Below are 18,427 nucleotides of genomic sequence, written 5' to 3'. Positions count from 1 at the left end.
GTCGGGGAACTCGACTATAGCGTTCTCTCTTGTTTTTAACTAAAAGCGATGACTATGACCAGGATAGAATTGTGTTTGACTTAAAATCTGGGGTCTTTTTTAAGTAAGCAACACAAGCTCTTACCCAAAAAAGTAAATTACGTAAGACCACCAATTTCCCAAGTTTTATTTATTTTTCTTGGCAATTTTTATCGAAATTCTAACTAAATGTTAAAATTATTCGCAGTTCCACCAGCTTGGTAACCGGTACCTTAAAATCCAGGAACTTGACTACAGTCTTCTCCTGGGTTTTGTTTATTTGTCATTGCAGACGCGACACATACAAGGAACCACTAAACATAACTGAAGACAATGACGAGTATACGAATATTGCAGCCATGAAAGAAGAGAATAAAAAGCTGTTGCCGGATTTTTGGTTTGTGTTATTTAGTATGAGGGGCCAACAAACTCAATCTAGAACGTGGGTGGTGGAACTGAACATTAAACCCAATTTCACCAATATACTGCACTCGGCATACAAAGAAAAAACGAAGAAATGCACTGCAGCTTGGGTCTGCACGCGAGTTTAAAAGTACTCACGCGTGCAAATTACATAAGGTAGCACAGAAATTATAAGCTAAAATCATAGAGTATTCGAATTAAACTTCATATAATTAAAATGGAAGAATAATTGGCATTTAAATATCAATCCCGATATTAAAGGACCTACCCATTCTGTGTAGGCCATGAAGGCAAGTGGCAGATGAAAACACCTCAGAAAATGTAAGAACTTTGTAGGGATCCCACATTTAGCAAAAGTTGGTGAACGCATCGCACAGATAACATTACGAATTTAGGTACTGCCATAGCTCCAGATACAAAGTGATCATTTTCCCGACAGCTATTTTAATTCACTTAATATGAATTTAACAAGACCAAACGGAAGTCAAAGGAAATAATGTGTGTCTGATAAGAAGGTACTTCAGGAAAAAATCTGAAAAAACAATACGAGATGAAACTTAAAGTTTTTCGGGCTCGTTTCAAGTGGCGTGCGGAGCTGACCTAAGGACTTATCTGTCACAAAGGGCTCATGTTCCCCCTCAATGATCGGGAGCTAAGTGGATCGGTAAAACAGAAACAAATTTAATCTGGCGATGGTAAATAAGTTACGCGGTCTTACCCAACCGCGTAAAATTCTTCAAGATACGGAGCAGACCCAAAAGGTAGGTACAAAAACCTTTTAAAATATAATAAAAACCAAAAACAAGAGGATAAGGAGTCAGGGGGAAAAAAAATAAGAAATCAAACCGCAGTGCTTAAGTAGTCTAATACAATAAACCATTTTGAGACGGACGATCTGTGTGGGAATCTAAAAAAAAAAAACCAGAAAAACGCAGAGTTGAGTTCCTCGACTATCAGATACCCGTTATTCAGCTTGTCGGAGTGCAAAGGAAATTTAGTTGGCATATAGCTAGAAATTGACAACAGAAATACTGAATTTAAATTTATTTAGAATATATACTTATTTCTTAAAACAAACATCTGACAAAATATGTAAAACAAACCTCCCCTGCAATGGTATGAATTACGCGTATATGAACGAATATATTCGCCTGAGAAACCTCTAACAACATAAACTGGTTTACATAGTCAACCAGGAGCAGCCAGCAAAAATTAAAGATAACTCAGTTGATACCCCTTTTTCGAGACTATATAATATATAATAACAACTAATGATTTGAGCAAGGAAACATAAATTAAACGATCGAATTAATGTCAATTAAATTTTTATTTTAATAAAATAATTTAAATTTAAAATTAAATCTACAAGAATATATGTTTAATACATCCAAAATTAAATTTTATATTTAAACCATCATAATGTTAAACAATGTATAAAGTATTAAGATCTAAGACCATTGAGCTTGTAAATTTACCAATCAAATGGTTAATTTAACCTCGAATTAAAAATGTAAACAAAAGCTTTACGTATGCGAGAATAATATTTTATTTGCCTATATTCGATTAATTTTCTGGTTTTATATGCCCTTTCCTCCAAACTTACCCGCGGGCATCACGACGAGACTAACATTATGTTTTGTGTTTTTTTGTGAGTTGGCAGCACCTACGTGAGCCGCTAACCGGTTTCAAGACTCAAAGGTAACTTGAATAACATTTAAACTTACTGCTGGTTTCTTTATATTTTTCTGTCTGTGTCTCCTTGGTTTTTTTTCAACGCACAACAGGTACATTCGTTGTTGTTGGTAGGTAACAGTCAGAGATGGAGGTACACGTATGGTATATACGGTGGCGGTCTGTTTATATGGAGATTTCCTCAGTCTGTTCTTCTGTCATTCTTTCCGCCTGTGTTTGCCTTGGTCTTTTGTGGCTCCTCGAAATGTATGTATATACTTGTATATACATATTTCTGATTCGCTATATAAATATATACACTTATATGTATGTATGTATATGGGCTTTGTATGGATAGCACGACGAAAGAACTGAGCTTAAAAGTGTTTAGCATTGCCTTGTCGAGTGTCTTGAAAGCAAGTATATAAACGAGCATTTACTAGACATATTTCATATGTACTCTATAATAGAGATTCCTTGCCATCCCATTTGACTCTTTTATAAATAGACATAAAAATAAAACTGTGCAGACTGATTTTCCTAGTAACAATAATTGGTCTCAGAAGAAGAATTTCGAAATTTCTTCCTCGCACTCCCAATAGCTCTGTAAGGGTATATAAAAGACGGGGAAGTCGGCTATTGCGTACCCTTTTGTTTTCGCAAAATAATCAATAGGTTATATTCCATACGGTTGCTATGTATGGAAAATATCATTAAGTTGGCAGCAATCGTCAAAAATAAAAACAACGGCTTGTCAAAGCTATTATTATTTCCTAGCCCTTGTGCAATGTGAAGCAATTACTATTTGATGCTCACTGATATTTACATTTTTTAATTATTTGTGTACCTGTATAAGCTCAGAGGCTCGAATTAATAATGCAAATCCGGTGCTAGGCACGACTTAGAACCGAAGAATACGAAATAGAATGGACAACCAGAATATCAAAATATAACAATAAAAAACAAAAACAAATAAAAAAAATCCCCCGAAAGCTGAAATGATTAATTACGATAGAGATAACTGGAAATTACCCGGCGGGGGTTAGAGGTTGATTTTACTTTAATTCTCCATCAATTCATAACAACTCATATACATATTTAAAGTATAAGTTAAGATAAAACTCCTTAAATTCTCGTAATTGTTAATTCAAAATGACATCTAAGTATTTAATTGGAATGCAATTTGCTAATTACACTAAAGGTCACTAGGTAACCTTATCAAAATTTCTTTCACCCCATATCAGCCAATAAAGTTCTGAAACCATGTCGCTAAATAATCTAATATTCCTTGCTACAAATTTACAGAGCTCGTGGCTTAAAATGACTACACGACTAATCGCATTCTTTAAACAGACTTTTATTTTATTTGAACTTATATTTCCTAAACTATTAACATTCCCTATATGAACACATGCAGCAGTGTTTTTCCCACTCTTCGAAGAACTCGGCTACAGTTAACGTAGTACGTTACTCACATGTTTAAATTCCTTATCAGCAGAACTCTTATCTAATCGTCGGAGGGGAACGCATTTGTTCATCATATATAAAGTATATACAGGCCTATATAAACGCGTAAGCTTTTATGAGCTGATAAAAAGTACGACTCGGACATTTAATATGATTTGATAAGTTCTTTGTTAACCGATTTAATTGAAAAATAGATGAAGTGCGATAAGCTGCGCAAGTATAACAATGCAAGTCTTAAAATATTACTTAAGCTGTTCAAATGTATTTGAATTTTTTTTTTCTAACTCATTTTTGAATGAATATTACATTATTGTTAACCAAAGTTTTGACTCAGTAGTAGTATATAAAACCCACAAAAAAAAACATTTGTAATCTAAAAATGGAAATGTTAGAAATGATATTGTTAAGTTCTCTGATAAGATACGACAATAGATTCAAATAAAATTTTCCCAAATGTAAATGCAGAACTGTGGCCCTGTCATAAAGATCTATAGTGGCATTGTGGTACAGTGGTACAATGAGATACTACTAAAAAGGACTAAAAAGACAAACGAAAATTTAGCGTTCATTTTTTTTTATAAATAGGGTCTTATTTATGATTTTATTTTATTGACAGAATTGATTCAACATATGGGCCATCTTGAGATTATTTAGTTTTTTCTTATATTCAATAGCAATGTGGAATTTACCATTACTTAATGTAAACAAAGAAATAATCTATTTGTACAACACCTAAACGAAAAACAAACAGACGAAACTTTAACGTTAAAGCGAAAAAATCAACGCTGCAACAAGCCAAAGTAAGGGATATCTAAACCCACAGATAGTGTTAGTACATATATGTGCGCAGCCTCAAGAATTTGTACTGTTAGGCAAAGGAAAAAACAATAAATCGACCCCATTTGCAGCGGCCAAAGCGACCACAACGACAATGAGGAGACATTTAAAGGCAGTTGCAACCACTTTGACTGACAGCTGCAATTTAAGATCGAGAAAAACGAGGAAAACACAAGAAAAGCTCTGAGAAAGTCAGAAGAGCAGCGCAGAAATCTTGCAGAAGAAGCAAACGCTGACAGTTCGCGAACTCGGTTTCAGACGGCAAGTTGGACTCATTCTTCAATTCTTCAGTCCGAGACAAAAATACAAAGATACGCCAGCTGCAGCCATAGCAATAAAAATAATGAAAACTAGTTGCAACTAGTGCAAACATTCAAACGGGTTTCACTCTGCCTCAACAGCTGCATGTCTGAAGTGGGTGTTCTTCGTTTGTCGCTCCTCTTCCCATCGACGTAGGTAAATTTTAAGCTGTTTGAAGGAAAAATACAAGTCGTAGTCTAGGCGATTTTAATCTTGCATAAAAATAACAATAACAAGAGCGAACGCTATACGACTATCAAAGTGAGGGGGAGAAATTAAAATTCTTTTGCCAACCCATAGAAAAAAAGAAGTAAAATAGTAAAAAAGAAAAATTGTCTTTTCAAGATAAGCAACGAAACTAGAAAAGGTTAAGGTTGCGAGCCTTTGGTGTCAGTATCACTGCACCGACAATCATATAAAATACAAATGTCTTCTAGAAGAAGGAGGGTTGGCGAACTGGCTCACTGACTGAATCTTAAGCGAAGACGACCATTTCCGGGTGTCCAAATCGGTATTCAGCGTCCCGTCACAGTCGCTGGAAATCGAGTGAAATGACGTGGAACCTACCCCTTTGCAGAAGCCATTACAGAGTGGTCTATGTTCGGTGTATTTATAAGCTACAAAATAAGTAGCTGTAAGATAACCAAAAAAATCCAATGTGAAACTTTATGATACAAATCGAAACCGGCATAGCCCTGCAAAACCCAGCATAAATCAAACGAGGAAGGCCCAGAGAAGAGTTGAAATACAGCGACCTGGAACAACAAATGGTTTCATTTATGGAATTCAGTTCCAGTAAAAAGGGGGAAAAGTGCTTTGCCAGAGTTTGCATATTTGCATTCGAGCATTCTTTTTGGCTTCGCATAATGCACAGCTGCTTGTTGTTCTCATTTACCGCTTCCCTTTTCTGCCTTTTCCTCCCTTCATTCCCCACTGCTTTCATCCACATATTCCACTACGCCCATATTACGTTGGGCGTATTTTGAATGTCAAAGTTATTTGCTGCTGAATAATAATCAGGGGCAAGCTAGAAGGGTTCTTTGAATGCAACAGAACAACTTTAGTTTCGTTTTCCTCTCGGTGAGGTGAGGTGATTCCAGAATTGGCAAAACAAAGAGCGACCAAAGCTCAAGGTCCAAAGACCGCTTGATGAGAGCGAGAAGTAAAATAAAATAGAAAATGGAAAATCGAGAACGGAAAAAGCTTTGTCATCGAACCATGAAGTTTGCCCGCCGCAGAAAGCCGGAGAACAATCATTCAACAATACATATGGTTGTATCTCGTATCTCTCGCATTATTCTGGACAATTTCTGCTATTATCATTGGAAGTAGCTCGGCTCTTTCTTTGTGCTAGCCCCAGTCAGACAGATGGAGGGATTTGGCAGACATATGTATATTTAGACGGGAAGAGTGCTGGGCTGGGCTAAACGAATGAGTTTGAAATCGAAAGGCCATTGCAATAGCAGGGAGCGAATTCAACATTGGATAAGACAAAAGAAACAAGAATACAAATTGCAATTGGAAAAAGAGAGTTGAGGACATTATAATTTTATATAATTAAATTACAATCAAGAACACAGTTCATCTATACCTTTCACGTCTTTCTACCTGTTACATACTGCTCAACAAATCGAGTAAAGCCTTTTACTCTGCGTGTATAACCTGTATAATTAACATATCCGGGTGAAGACAATGACCTCCCATTTCTATTTTTCTGAAATGCAATGAAAGACTGACTTCTCATTGGCCAAACCGAAGTAAGACGGAACAAGACAAGTCATGAGAGTTGAAACGCCCTCTCACAAACTAATCAAAATCAATTAGCAGAGTAGCGCTACATAAATTACAGCAGAATATTTCGGTTGGACTAGAAGTGTCTCCCTCCCAATTTTTTGTTTCAGTTACAATAAATCGGCCTCTTCTATGTTCTTTTAATTGGGTTTGGACTATGCCGTACCATTAGCGACTTTTATTTATTAATTTTCATTATTTTTAATATTATTAAAAGAATAATGGGGGGGCGCATAAGGCGTACAGATGGAAAAAATCTAAGTAATTGAAATTGTTGTCAAATATTGCAATTGCACTTGAGGAACCTTCCCTATGACAAAAAAAATAAATTATAATAAATAATTGGATTTTGGTATTTACTTCGGTGAAATCTATCAACAAAAAAGTAAAAGATAGAGATCTATTTATTAATTTACCAAAGGTGCGGGCAATGGGTGAGAGGAACTGTCCTCTCTTTCTTGTCCAATTGATTAAAAACGTATTTTATTGCTAATCAGGCATGGACTTTGAAATGTACAAGTGAGTGAATATCTGTGTGTGCATGACTCATTTGCAATTAAACGGCAAAAGCGAGAGAGCCAAAAGGAGAATGAACGAAAGAGAGCACATTTTAAGTGCCGCAAAAATGCCAGCATAAAAATAAAGCAGTCGCTGTTATAAAGGCAGAAGAAGAGGCACAAGACGGCGACAATAACAAGAAGAGGAAAACCTACAAAGGCAGCGACCACAAAGGCAAAGATACAAAAATCCATACTCAGATACATTTACGAAACTACACCACACTACCACACAACCACACCACAACAGAAACTGGCTCGCTCGCTCGCACACATCCACACATCACATGCATACTGCGACGTCGACGTTGGCTGCAGCAGAGTCAGAGACTGATGTTTACACAACGTGCGGTATATTTGCAAGATACTCGTCGAACAACAAAAAAAAAACAGCAGCAAATGCTGCTTGTATTTTTTCTTTCTTTTTTTCGACTCTAATTGAAAACAAGCAGAGTGTGTGTGTGTGTGTGTGTGTATAGAAAAAACAAGAAAAGCAAGCACAGCGAGCGTCTACAGCTGGCTCTGGGGTATTATTGTATCTGTAGATGCGAAATTGCAAACCCCACCAACAGACAACGTTGCCAAACTTCAGCGTATTGCTTTTTTGTTTTTTCCTTTTTGTTTTCTCTGCAGCTTTGTAGCCGCGTAGCCATAGTTTGCGTACATGGTGTGTATCTGTGCCTTAGCGGCGCAGCGTTCTCTCGCCTAACGATGAAAATTGCTGCAACAATGTCGCTTAATTTTCATGCGGCCAGGCCAGCAGTGTTATTATGTATGCACCTGATCGGGCCTTTATGATAGGCCTCAGAAAGTCGAAAAACCGGTTAGCTTCGTCACCCAGCCCCCTCCTCGTCAGCATCATCAGCTTCAACAACCATAGTCCCAACCCAGGTCCAGGCCCCAACTGGTTATTACTAAACAGGTAGAAGAACTCCAAAACCAAGCCAAACAGAACCCGAGCCGTCTTCATCATCCTTCTCCAATTCCCTTACTCGATACTCGATATCACGTATGGCTGTTTTACCAGATGCGACCACAAGTTTATTTAGCTTTGCTACGATTTTAGCAAATTGCAATTTCTGGAAATCTATATATGGTTCAATGGATTAGTGTAAGAACAGACATTTAACCAACTGGTTCGGAAACAGAGAAGTATATTGTTATTTCTACCACAAGTCCAAGATGGGTTACACTTACATATGTATGTAAATTGTTCTGTATGAAAGCCATAATTCTGTAGCCTCCTCTTTGCCAGCTCTTTTGGAATAATAATCGATTCTTGCTGTGCATTCTTTGTGCTGGGCTCTGTGCCTCGTCGCTCGGTCTCACGAACACAGGTCCAAACAATCTCATACAATCGCCCCTTGACGATAATCTTTTGTGTCTGCCTGTCCGGTTCTTTAGCACCTTTTGTCAACGAGAAGTTCGGCAACGCTGCGCACTGGAGAGACGGAGATACTGAGATTTGGCTCCATCTCCACTTCTCCGGCTTCTGCTCCAGAGTTTAGTTCACCTCATGTGCGAAATTATTTGGGAATTTTCTAATTTCCCATACAAAAGCTTCGCCGTCACACGCCTTCCCGCCTCTAGACCCCCCCTCCTTTTCCCCTTTCGAGCGACTTCGTCACGTTCCCTTGTGATATCTCAATCCTCGCATTGCATGACTCTCGTTCGGTTTTTGCTATTTTTGTTATTGTCGTTTGGTATTACGACACTGCTCAAAAAACAATGAAATGTGCAGTGCCAGGCATAAGTAAGTAAAACAATAGCGTCGAAACAGCGGAATATCTTCAACTATAAGCAAATGCATATGTTATTGCACAACTGGCTGGATCCGACATAATAATCAATCCACTCGCCAAATTATTTCTTACGTCCCTAAACGTAAACCAGTAGGGCAATATCCGTTTTAAAACGAAAACAAAATAACAAAATTCGAGTGCAACCAACATGCGTGTTTCCTAAATTGCTTTATTTAAGGAAAAATAAAAGCATTTCAAGATTGTATTTATATTATCCTAAAATCGAGGGGACCTCATCAAGGAAAATATAATAGGATGCGTCAGCTTGCGTCATATAATTCTAGTTCAGTTCGGATGAGTAATCAGATTTAAAAAGAAACCCAAAATCGGACCATGACTAAACCTTTGAATAAATATGAAGTACGAGAGTACAATAGTATGGAAATTATTGAAGTATTATTAATAACACATACATAATAGATTTTTTATTTATGTTCCTCTAATGAACTACTACAAAGAGAAGCCATCTATAAGACTTATAGGACGCTAGTTTCTTTCTGTTTCACTATCTAATCTATATTTTTGACTTTGAGATTCCCCTCTCTCAATGCCAAAAAGAACAAAAAGCGGGCAACACAAACTAAATATTTTCTCATGCCGCACAAAAACAACAAAGAAAGCCAATTTAACAAGAGCAACAATTGTAACTGTAACATGACATTGAAACAAGTCAAAAACACTAAAAAGCAATACATACACACATATGCACAGAATTTCGTCTATATAAAATCGTACGTAGATCATTATTATTATTGTTGTTTTTGCTGTCCTTCCATAGCGTGCTAAAAAGCCAAGCACGAAATTCAATTTAATAAAGCAATATTAGTCGACGTTGACGGGGTTACATGGACGGGACTACAATATTAGGAATAGAGATGGTTTTTAATGCTCTAATCAATGGCTTTACATTTTAAAATGAATTCTCAATTGGAATATCAAATTTAACCAAATGTGAAAGACCGCCTAAAAAAAACCACAATCTTCAACGCCCTAGAAAAAATATAAATATAAAGCTTATCTCGCCTCTCTTTCTAATATTCGGCAGCTGCAAATGAAAAATTGCGCATTTTGCTCAGTGCACAGTAATCAAGAAACCAAATTGGAAAAGAGTAGATATAAGAGTTCCTAATTGAGGGCTGCAGCTGAAATATAATTTCATTTTATGCTGTTTGCAGTGTCTCTTGTGGTTGCTAGTTGCTGGTGGCTCACTTATTTGCTTAGGCCCTTGGGTTCATTGTCAATGTCAAAAAACAATGACTGTTTTTAACCCGCGATGATTCCACGATTTCTGTTGGCAAAACTATTAAATGGAGCTTTGCCCTCTGTTGTCGTCTATCCTTCATGCGGGCCCAATGCATCAGCAGCCGCCCTGAAAATCAGCAAACACAAATGTGTTGGTCTAGTCTTGCTTTGAAAAATGTTAAATTTTGGCTGTGCCTAATGAAGCAATTAAGTCATTTGACTTTTGCACTCAACGAAAATATAAAGAATAGAGAATAGAGGAACGCAAAACTCGTTTGACTCACAAAAGAAATAAAGAAAACACAAAACACATGCAAGCGAAATCCGGCAGAACCCAACACATTGCTCAGAAAAGTTCTTCTGTTTAGGCCCCAAAAACACGCAAATAAAGCAAAACAAAATAATGAAATGAAAAAGTATTACGCAATAAACGCAGGTGGAAAGGAGGTATGTGTGTATACCTGTGAAAGACTGTCTTCCCTTGAATATTTTCAATTCATCAATCAACTTTCAGTTCTTGTGGGTAGCAACCATTTAATAAAAACCAAATAAAAATTTAAGTGAACAAATGCATTGTCAAAACTAAAATATTCATTTAGATATACAAGTGCGAAACATAAAAGCATAAATTCAAAGGTAAAGAAAGATCTGGGGATCTGTGGGGTTTAATCAGAGCTGCAGCGCTATTGCCACATACCATATCACCTCCCCCTCCCTTTCCATTATGCTAGAATCGGTTCCTGATTTGCTTACCTCTTGGGTGTACTCGTAGTCACTCCCACACACCCATGCCAAGTGGAACCCACTCAGGTGAGATACTAAGATAGAAAAGCAACATTGCGACAAGTCAAGGTAAAAAGTTACGCATTATTTTTCGAGCATGGCCAGCCATTAGCGGTTGTGCCTCACGCATTGCCAGGTTTGAGGTAAATCAAGGGGAGGGGCAAGGGGTAGCGTTCTGACAGGCAGCCAGCCCAAGAATTCATATCACACAGACTTTTATATCCCAACTCAATGATAAGAGCTGGCTCGCGTGGACAGCAGCGAATACTAGTAGCTGTTACTGGCCTACGCTGGCATCATCTATCCTAGAGATATTATTTACATACATATGTATATATGTATACAGGTTTGGATGTGGTTTGTTTTCGGGTTTATATTTTTACCATTAGGCACCCCCTTTCTAGAGTGCTGGTTTCGTAGGGGATTACGACTATATAATTAATACTATTATTGTATCTTTCGTTTAAGTCTATTGACTGAAAGTTCGGCAAGTACATATACCACATCATATCTTGTTTTTTAAATAAGGCTTACCTTTTCAATTTTTGATTATTATTATTATTGTTGTTATTGTTGTTATTATTAATAATGGTGCTGCTATCCACAACGAACTGTTGTTGCTGCTGCTGCTGTTGTTGTTGTTGTTGCGGCGTAGTAGTTTCGGCTAATTTTCCAAAACAAATGTTACGGCTATTGTCGCGTACCATGTTTCGACAACGGAACATTCGCAGCAGAATCTTCTTCTATTTAGGAGGAGCATTGCGTCGTATGCCGCGAATGGAGGGGCATCATTTTAAATGGGCGCCCTCCTTCCCATTAAACATTATGCACTCTTTTTATATATTCCAGTGTGGGGATTGTTACGATACTCGGCTTGCTTGATTTAAGAACTTTGATGGATATCTTTCTTTTATTTTCTTTGGTAAGATTTCCGCTTCACTTGCACATTTTTAACACTGTATAACGAAAAGGGGATTATAAAAGATACAGGGAATTGGTGGATTAGATCCAGCTGGCACTTATTTTTATTTAACACTGCACGTGCACTTAATATGGGAGCTTTTCCTTTGTGATTACATTATTTGACTTTTTTTAATCCAATTCACTTTTCCACTAATTTGGTATCCACTAATGCCAATTTGCCTTAATTTACCAACTAAAAATACGCTTTTAATTTAATTCAACTAGAGCAATTTAAATTTATTGAAATTTCAATGGACCCAAGATGTGTTCTCCTCTTTTGCCTCAATTTAAGCGAGGAATACGGCATGTACTAAATATACATATATACAAAGATAAACTTCTTGTATAGGGCCATTTCCTCTGCAACAATACGAATGCGAGAAGGTGGAAAATGCGAGCAGCGACGTCAGCAGCGCGTTATTATAATCCCCCATCCCCCGTAAAGAGGGTTGGTGGTACAGCATGTTAAAATTCCATGCACTAAAGAAGCATGGAAACTACAAAAACAACACAAACTCGACGCTGAAGCTGAAGTTTGGCAACGTTGCCGCCAAGCGCCATTTCGCTTGCTCTCGCTCTGCCTCGCTGCGGCTTTCGTGAAATGCGGCAACGTCGCTTTGTTTGCTTATAATTGACGTTTGCCGTCTGACGTGGTTGCCAGAACGAGATAGCCAGCTGTTGTTGCTGCTTCAGCGCACAAAGTACATAGGGTGTTTGGTTTTGTGTGTGCGCGCTATATACTCGTGTACATAAAGAATTTATAGCTGGTACTTTTTCTCGTACATGGAAAACGAGAAACTCGCTGTGTATTTATAAATGGCTATGTGGTCATGTGGTGCGCTTCTTTCGCTTTGTTATTGCACGTTCTTCCATAATTCGTGTAGTTTTGTAGCTCTAAATCTCCTACGTATTTTCTTTTGGGGCGCAGCAGGAAATCACCCATACATCTGTCATTTTCGTTGTTGGTGTGCGTGAGCGAGAAGCTCTATCATTGAGTGCCCTATGTGCATCTCGCTCTGATGCACGGAATAGGCCCCATCGGTGCCGTGAAAGTTTCTTCGCTGCCACCGTCGCTGTTACCGCGCTGCTCGTCCAAACTTGGGTTCGCAGTGCTACGCGATTTCAGTCGCTTCGCAGAATTAGTGGGGTGCGGCTCGCAAAAAGTCTATACTATAAGGACCCCCACTCAAAAATCCCAGCTAATTGGCTAATTGGGCAACTAGGATAGAAAAAGATCTTTCCGATATATATCCAAATGCTTGTCGTTACTTTGTTTGGTTTTTTGGTTCGCCATTTTGGTGTACATCTCTTTCAATCATCATCCCCTCTAGAGGAAAAAACCCATTAAAGTCAGGCGATTCAACTAGAACTCATGAATATTGTCAGCAGCAGCAAAGAGAAACCAGTTTTAGTATGTATTTAGTAGTATCTGCTTTTCGTGTTGTGGCTACGTGACCACACACCAACAGCATTTACTAGAAAGAGAGCGCTAACTTTGTAGTTTTCCTCTCCCCAATCTCACACACAAACGGGGTGCTCTGTGCGCACGCACACAAAACGGGTTAAGTAAGAAACAAAAAAAAAAAAAAAACAAAAAAAAAAACGTACTACATCGCTTTGTCCCGCTCACACAGCAGCTGAATCGATTTTTCAAACGACACGACAATTCCTCTTCTCCACTCCTCTCCTATCTGTTGTCTCACTCTGACTCGCGCGGCAACGGCTGCCCCCTCTCCTTTGCTCCCTTGCGTTGTTCGTTTTTGTAGTTTGGAGTCCGCGCACACACGTAGTATTTATATTTATATATACGGGTTATATATAGTCGCCATGTTACTTTTTCGAACGTTGGGGGAGCTGTCAGCCTGGATTTTTCGCTACAAATTTCCAACGTCTCTCACTGCCGCTGCTTCTGCCGACGTCGCCATCCCAGCCCGTTGCACGTCATCCGTTTCAGTATGTATGTGTGCTTTGAATTTCTGATGAAATTCTTTGCTTTCGAGTTAATTGCTGCCCGCCGTCGGCAGCAAAAAGCCTCTGCCTCGGTCACTGCCTCTGCCGGCGTCGCTACCGCCGAGCTCACATTTTTTGTTGTGCCAATTTTCTTTGTACTGGTGTTCTACCAATTGCTTTAGACCGCCCGAAGAAGAGGAAGACGTTTCTGCTCTGAACTGAAAATTTTCTGGGAGTATTGGACGATTTTAAAAGACAATTCTAACCTGACTTTTGTCCGAAATCAACTAATCCCTAGTTATATATTTAGGTCCACTCAAGCTGGTCTTTTATGCTCTTGACAAGAAGAAATTATAAACATATCTAACAAGAAGCCTATGAAAAACTCTGAAAACATGTTTTATTTTGATTATTCCAAAGGCTTTTTAGTTGATAAATTATGGCATTTTTTATATACGGCCTTATTTTCCTTTTATTAGACATTTAGTTAGGCACTTCTTTAATCACATACCCAAATTGTAAAATACGTGGGATTTTATTGGGTAATCACATTAATTTCGTGAATGGATTATTTGCTCCATTTAAGTTGATTTTTAACCGTTGATGTCGATCCATTCTTACCATTTGCGTTGAGAACTGAAACGAAATACAGATAAATATGATAAAATTAATTAAAACTGCTGATATCTTTCCATGGATTTAAATTCATATGCAAAGATCCAATGCAAAATGTTACTTAAAAAAAATATGTTTTCTAGCTTGGTTATACAAATATAATAAACATGCTGTTTTAATTGCATTCCCTTGATATATTTAATTTGTTTACAAATAAATAATTTTTCAATACTTACACCATTGGGGCTGCTTTCCTTGGCTGATCATGGAATCCTTTTTCGCTGCTTCAGTAGTTTTATTATTGTAAACCCGATTTGGACTTTATTCGAAACTGACGCATTTTACACGTTGTATTTCGAGGCAAAAGGTTTTGGTGAGCTATTTCGATAATTTCCAAAAAAGGTATCGACGCGACCGTTGAGTTTTGCCTTTCTGCGTGTCGAACCGAAATAACCGAACCGAGTCCAAATGTACCGATTTGATTTTATTTAACACTCGGTGTATTTTAATTAATTCACTCTGGGTTATGAGGTGACTTTTTCATTCGGCAAAAGGCATCACAAAAATTGAATGGGAAACAATAAAAAAATTGAATTTTTATAATTCAGTAGGCTTCCTTGTTGATCAATTTACTTTTGCCTGTTTTTGCTTGTATTTTATTGTATTTCGTTTAACGCTTACGATATTCCTCTCGCCGATGTTGTTGTTGCTGATGTTGTTGCTGCATCTGCCTTCGTATTGGTGAATTAATGCATTTTCGCACACAAAAACACTCGCGCACACACACACTCAGATATAAAGCAGCCGCTGCTCACACACACACTAAGAAGGGGGAAGGGGTGGTGGCACTTGCCTTTTTCAGATAATAACAATTTATTTTCGCTGTGTGTGTTTTGGCGGCGTTTTGTTTAATCGCCCGCCGCCGTTGTTGTTGTACTGCTTTTTTTTTTTGTAGCTCGCTGCTAACGACGCGCGCGGTCCGTTCACTCCAAAAATTTTCAAAACAATGTGACCGTAAGTGATGCGCTTAGTGTGGCCGACGCAATGTGGTCGCAAGATGGTCGGTTGAAAATCCAGAAAACTTAATTTAATACAAAAAATATACTAAACTTTTAGCTTTGTCCAGTACCCAAACCATTAACATACGTCTGTCAACAGAATTATGTTAAGTGTCTGCCCTACATTTGCTTCCATTTAATGTTAGCATTTTTAGATACCCGATATACTAAATAAACAGATGCTCACAATGTAATATGCTCTAGCTCTATTTCTCGTTTTACTTATGAAAAGTTCAAACACATATCAAAGACTAGCGAGATATAGCTTTAAACTTAAAGCATAGGGTAGCTAAGGAGGCAGCTCTAGCTGCGTTGGTTATCGTTATCGCGGTTAGCAGCTTGTTTTGTTTTGCTTACACGACACACAAATAAATAAAAGGGAAATATGAGTAATTTAAAATCGGACCTGGACGAGTACTTGCTACTGCAGAGTGATCAGAAGAAACCCAGCTTCAACGTTAAGTTGCCACAGCTGAAAGTTCCATTTTTCTCCAGCTCCGACCCAGAAGCAAATAGCTTTCTAAAAGATACGGACTCATGTTTTCCAAAATTGGTGGGTCTATCAATCGTCGGTGTGTTCAGAAGGTGCCGATTGCTAACTTGAAATTCTTCCCTCAACTCTCTTCCAGTCTCGCCTGCAGCGAATCGTGGGTTTCGTGGCCTGCCTAGGAATGGGAGCACTGTGCATGACCCTCTCCACAATCTACATTCCCGTCCTGATACTGAAGGCCAGAAAGTTCGCCCTGCTCTACACCCTGGGCAGCCTCTTCTTCATCTTGAGCTTCTGCTTTCTCTCCGGATTCGGGTCCTTTTTGAAGCAGATGTTTTCGAAACCAAGACTGCTCACCTCGCTGTCGTATAGTTCCTGTTTGATCCTAACTTTATACTGCGCCTTGGTGGCCAAGAGCACCGCATTCACGGTCCTCTTCGCAGTGGCCCAAATAATCGCGTTGCTCTTTATGGTCCTGGGCACAGTTCCTGGCGGAGCTACGGGGCTCAAGTTCTTCGGACAACTCTTCAAGAGCACCGTTTCCGCTTCATCAAGTGTTCTGCCTGTATAAAGGTAGGGTCAACTGGAACTGGAGAGTAAAGCTCCACCACCGCAGCAATGAAAAGTAACTTATTAACTCATTGATGAATCTAAAATAAAACTTATTTGTGATACCACGCGCCTCTCGACTTTACGGTAACTACTGTGTACATCATTTACTCGCAGGTCTGCCATTTAAAATTTACTTATTACTATCAGCAACCATCTGCCACGTTGGAGTTGTTCTTTCTATATGCCTACGTTTATACGGACAAAACTGGTGTGTTAAGCAAATTTCGTCTACACAATTTATACTTTATTGACGTTAGCGACTCCTGCCTAGCGACTTCAGATGATTTGTGCATAAGAAATCATCTAATCCCCAATCTATTTAAAAAGTATCGTGAGTTAAATTAAGTGTTGTTTTCGCTCTTGTCTATTTCAAATTGGTCAATCATCGATCTCTCCCAGATACAAGGTCTTATCGCTGGATCCCGAAAGAATTAGAGGCTCTTTGGGGCTGAAGTCCACGGCATTAACACTGCCATTGTGTCCGGGCAGTTTGTACAGAATTCTCCTCGTATTTACATCCCAGATATAGACATGCCGATCGGCGGAACCCGATGTTATTTTATCGCTTCCCGGCGACCAAGCGCAGCGCAGCAGGTTCTTCTCAAAATTGTGCTGATGGCCCTGGAAAACCTTCACACATCTTTCTCCGGGTGCATAAGGTCTCACGTCCCAGACCCTCAAGGTGTTGTCCATGGCATTTGTCAAGACAAAGTCTCCTTCGGGGGACAGGGACATTCCGGTAATCGTATCCGAATGCCCGCGCAAATGGTGCAGGACGGCCTGTTTTCGTATGTCCCAGATTTTGACTTCGTTGTCGATCCCGCCGCTAATTACTTGTTCGCCAGTGTCACCAAAACAAACCGCTGTGACTTGAAAAGGCGATTCCAAAGTGTGCGCGGGGTGCTTCTTCCTGGCATCCCAGATCTTTATGGTGCGATCATCGCTGCCCGAGCAGAGAAGCTGCTGACCCCTACGCGAGCCCTGAACGCTGTTCACGAAGTTGCCATGGCCCTTGAACCGTCGTTGCCGCTGTCCTGTGGCTATGTCCCAAATAGCCAGCGTTTTATCGGTGGAGCAGGTAAAGATGTGCGATCCATCCGGCGTAAAGTGCGCTTCCATAACAGCTCCACTGTGTCCCGACATGGCCATCACATTCTCGCAGTCGTCGTACACTTGCCAGATGTCTGAAAACCACATTAGTTGCTTTACGTGCTCTTGCTATTGTCACCGATGTTCAAGCACTACAGATTCATTTGTGCCCAATAATGGGGTATTATAGGCTCACAAATCGTGGACCTTCACGGAACCATTGAACAATTTAAAGGGATTGCTTGGTATTTGGCGACTATCAGACAATTTTACTCACATATTTGCCTATCAAACCCAGATGAAAGCAGCAACTCTCCCTCGGGATGGAATTCCGCTGTGAAAATCTCTCCCTCATGTCCTTCCAACTGCATAATGGGCGCCTGCAGGTTTGATGTGCGCCTCACTCCCTAAACATTATTATAATAAGTATAATTAAAGTAAAACCAAATTCACTGAGATGTTTAGTATGCTTCTTCTTGCTAGCACGCTTACCGATTCAAGGAGCGCTTTGTCCCTGTTTGTGTAGGCCACCAGATCATTTTTGCTACGCTTGGCCTCTTGGGCCAAAACCACGCTATTATTGGGTCTCTTAGTACCCATTATTAAGAATTTATTTGCAAAAACTGAAGCCTTATAAAGTTTTTTCGGTCGCTCAAACAATATGGCTGTGTGACCAGAGTACGGAAAGTAATGTAGCCGACATAACTGTTGGCGGTAAAATTTAGCTATTTCTGAACAGATGTGGCTACTTTTAGTGAG

At 39.1% G+C, this 18,427-nt stretch overlaps 3 protein-coding genes across 6 annotated transcripts in view; 1 reads left to right on the top strand and 2 right to left on the bottom strand.

The window, feature by feature from the left end:
- Window positions 1-15,414, bottom strand: part of LOC120444616 (protein split ends) — a 46,116-nt gene extending 30,702 nt beyond the window's left edge. For all 4 annotated transcript variants that reach the window (XM_039624451.1, XM_039624620.1, XM_039624533.1 and 1 more), the window contains exons 1-3: window positions 14,656-15,414; window positions 14,426-14,440; window positions 11,426-11,847 (exon numbers count right to left, since the gene is read on the bottom strand). In XM_039624451.1, coding sequence (XP_039480385.1) covers window positions 11,426-11,616 — 191 coding nt within the window. In that variant the 5' untranslated portion in view covers window positions 11,617-11,847; window positions 14,426-14,440; window positions 14,656-15,414. The remainder of the gene's footprint in view (window positions 1-11,425; window positions 11,848-14,425; window positions 14,441-14,655) is intronic.
- A 348-nt stretch (window positions 15,415-15,762) lies between these two features.
- LOC120443930 (vesicle transport protein SFT2C) lies at window positions 15,763-16,667 on the top strand. Its single transcript, XM_039623373.2, has 2 exons — window positions 15,763-16,030; window positions 16,107-16,667. Exons 1-2 carry the CDS (start codon window positions 15,863-15,865, stop codon window positions 16,536-16,538), a joined length of 600 nt encoding a protein of 199 aa, XP_039479307.1. The 5' UTR covers window positions 15,763-15,862; the 3' UTR covers window positions 16,539-16,667.
- Window positions 16,668-16,801: 134 nt separating this feature from the next.
- LOC120443928 (U5 small nuclear ribonucleoprotein 40 kDa protein) lies at window positions 16,802-18,362 on the bottom strand. Its single transcript, XM_039623371.2, has 3 exons — window positions 18,161-18,362; window positions 17,946-18,075; window positions 16,802-17,763 (listed from the first exon to the last, which is right to left on the bottom strand). Exons 1-3 carry the CDS (start codon window positions 18,266-18,268, stop codon window positions 16,958-16,960), a joined length of 1,044 nt encoding a protein of 347 aa, XP_039479305.1. The 5' UTR covers window positions 18,269-18,362; the 3' UTR covers window positions 16,802-16,957.
- Window positions 18,363-18,427: the final 65 nt, after the last annotated feature.

The sequence above is a fragment of the Drosophila santomea genome, chromosome 2L, assembly GCF_016746245.2.
Source record: "Drosophila santomea strain STO CAGO 1482 chromosome 2L, Prin_Dsan_1.1, whole genome shotgun sequence".
Classification (NCBI taxonomy): domain Eukaryota; kingdom Metazoa; phylum Arthropoda; class Insecta; order Diptera; family Drosophilidae; genus Drosophila; species Drosophila santomea.
The sequence above is the reverse complement of the archived record's forward strand: the minus strand, read 5'-3'. Positions and strand labels throughout refer to the sequence as shown.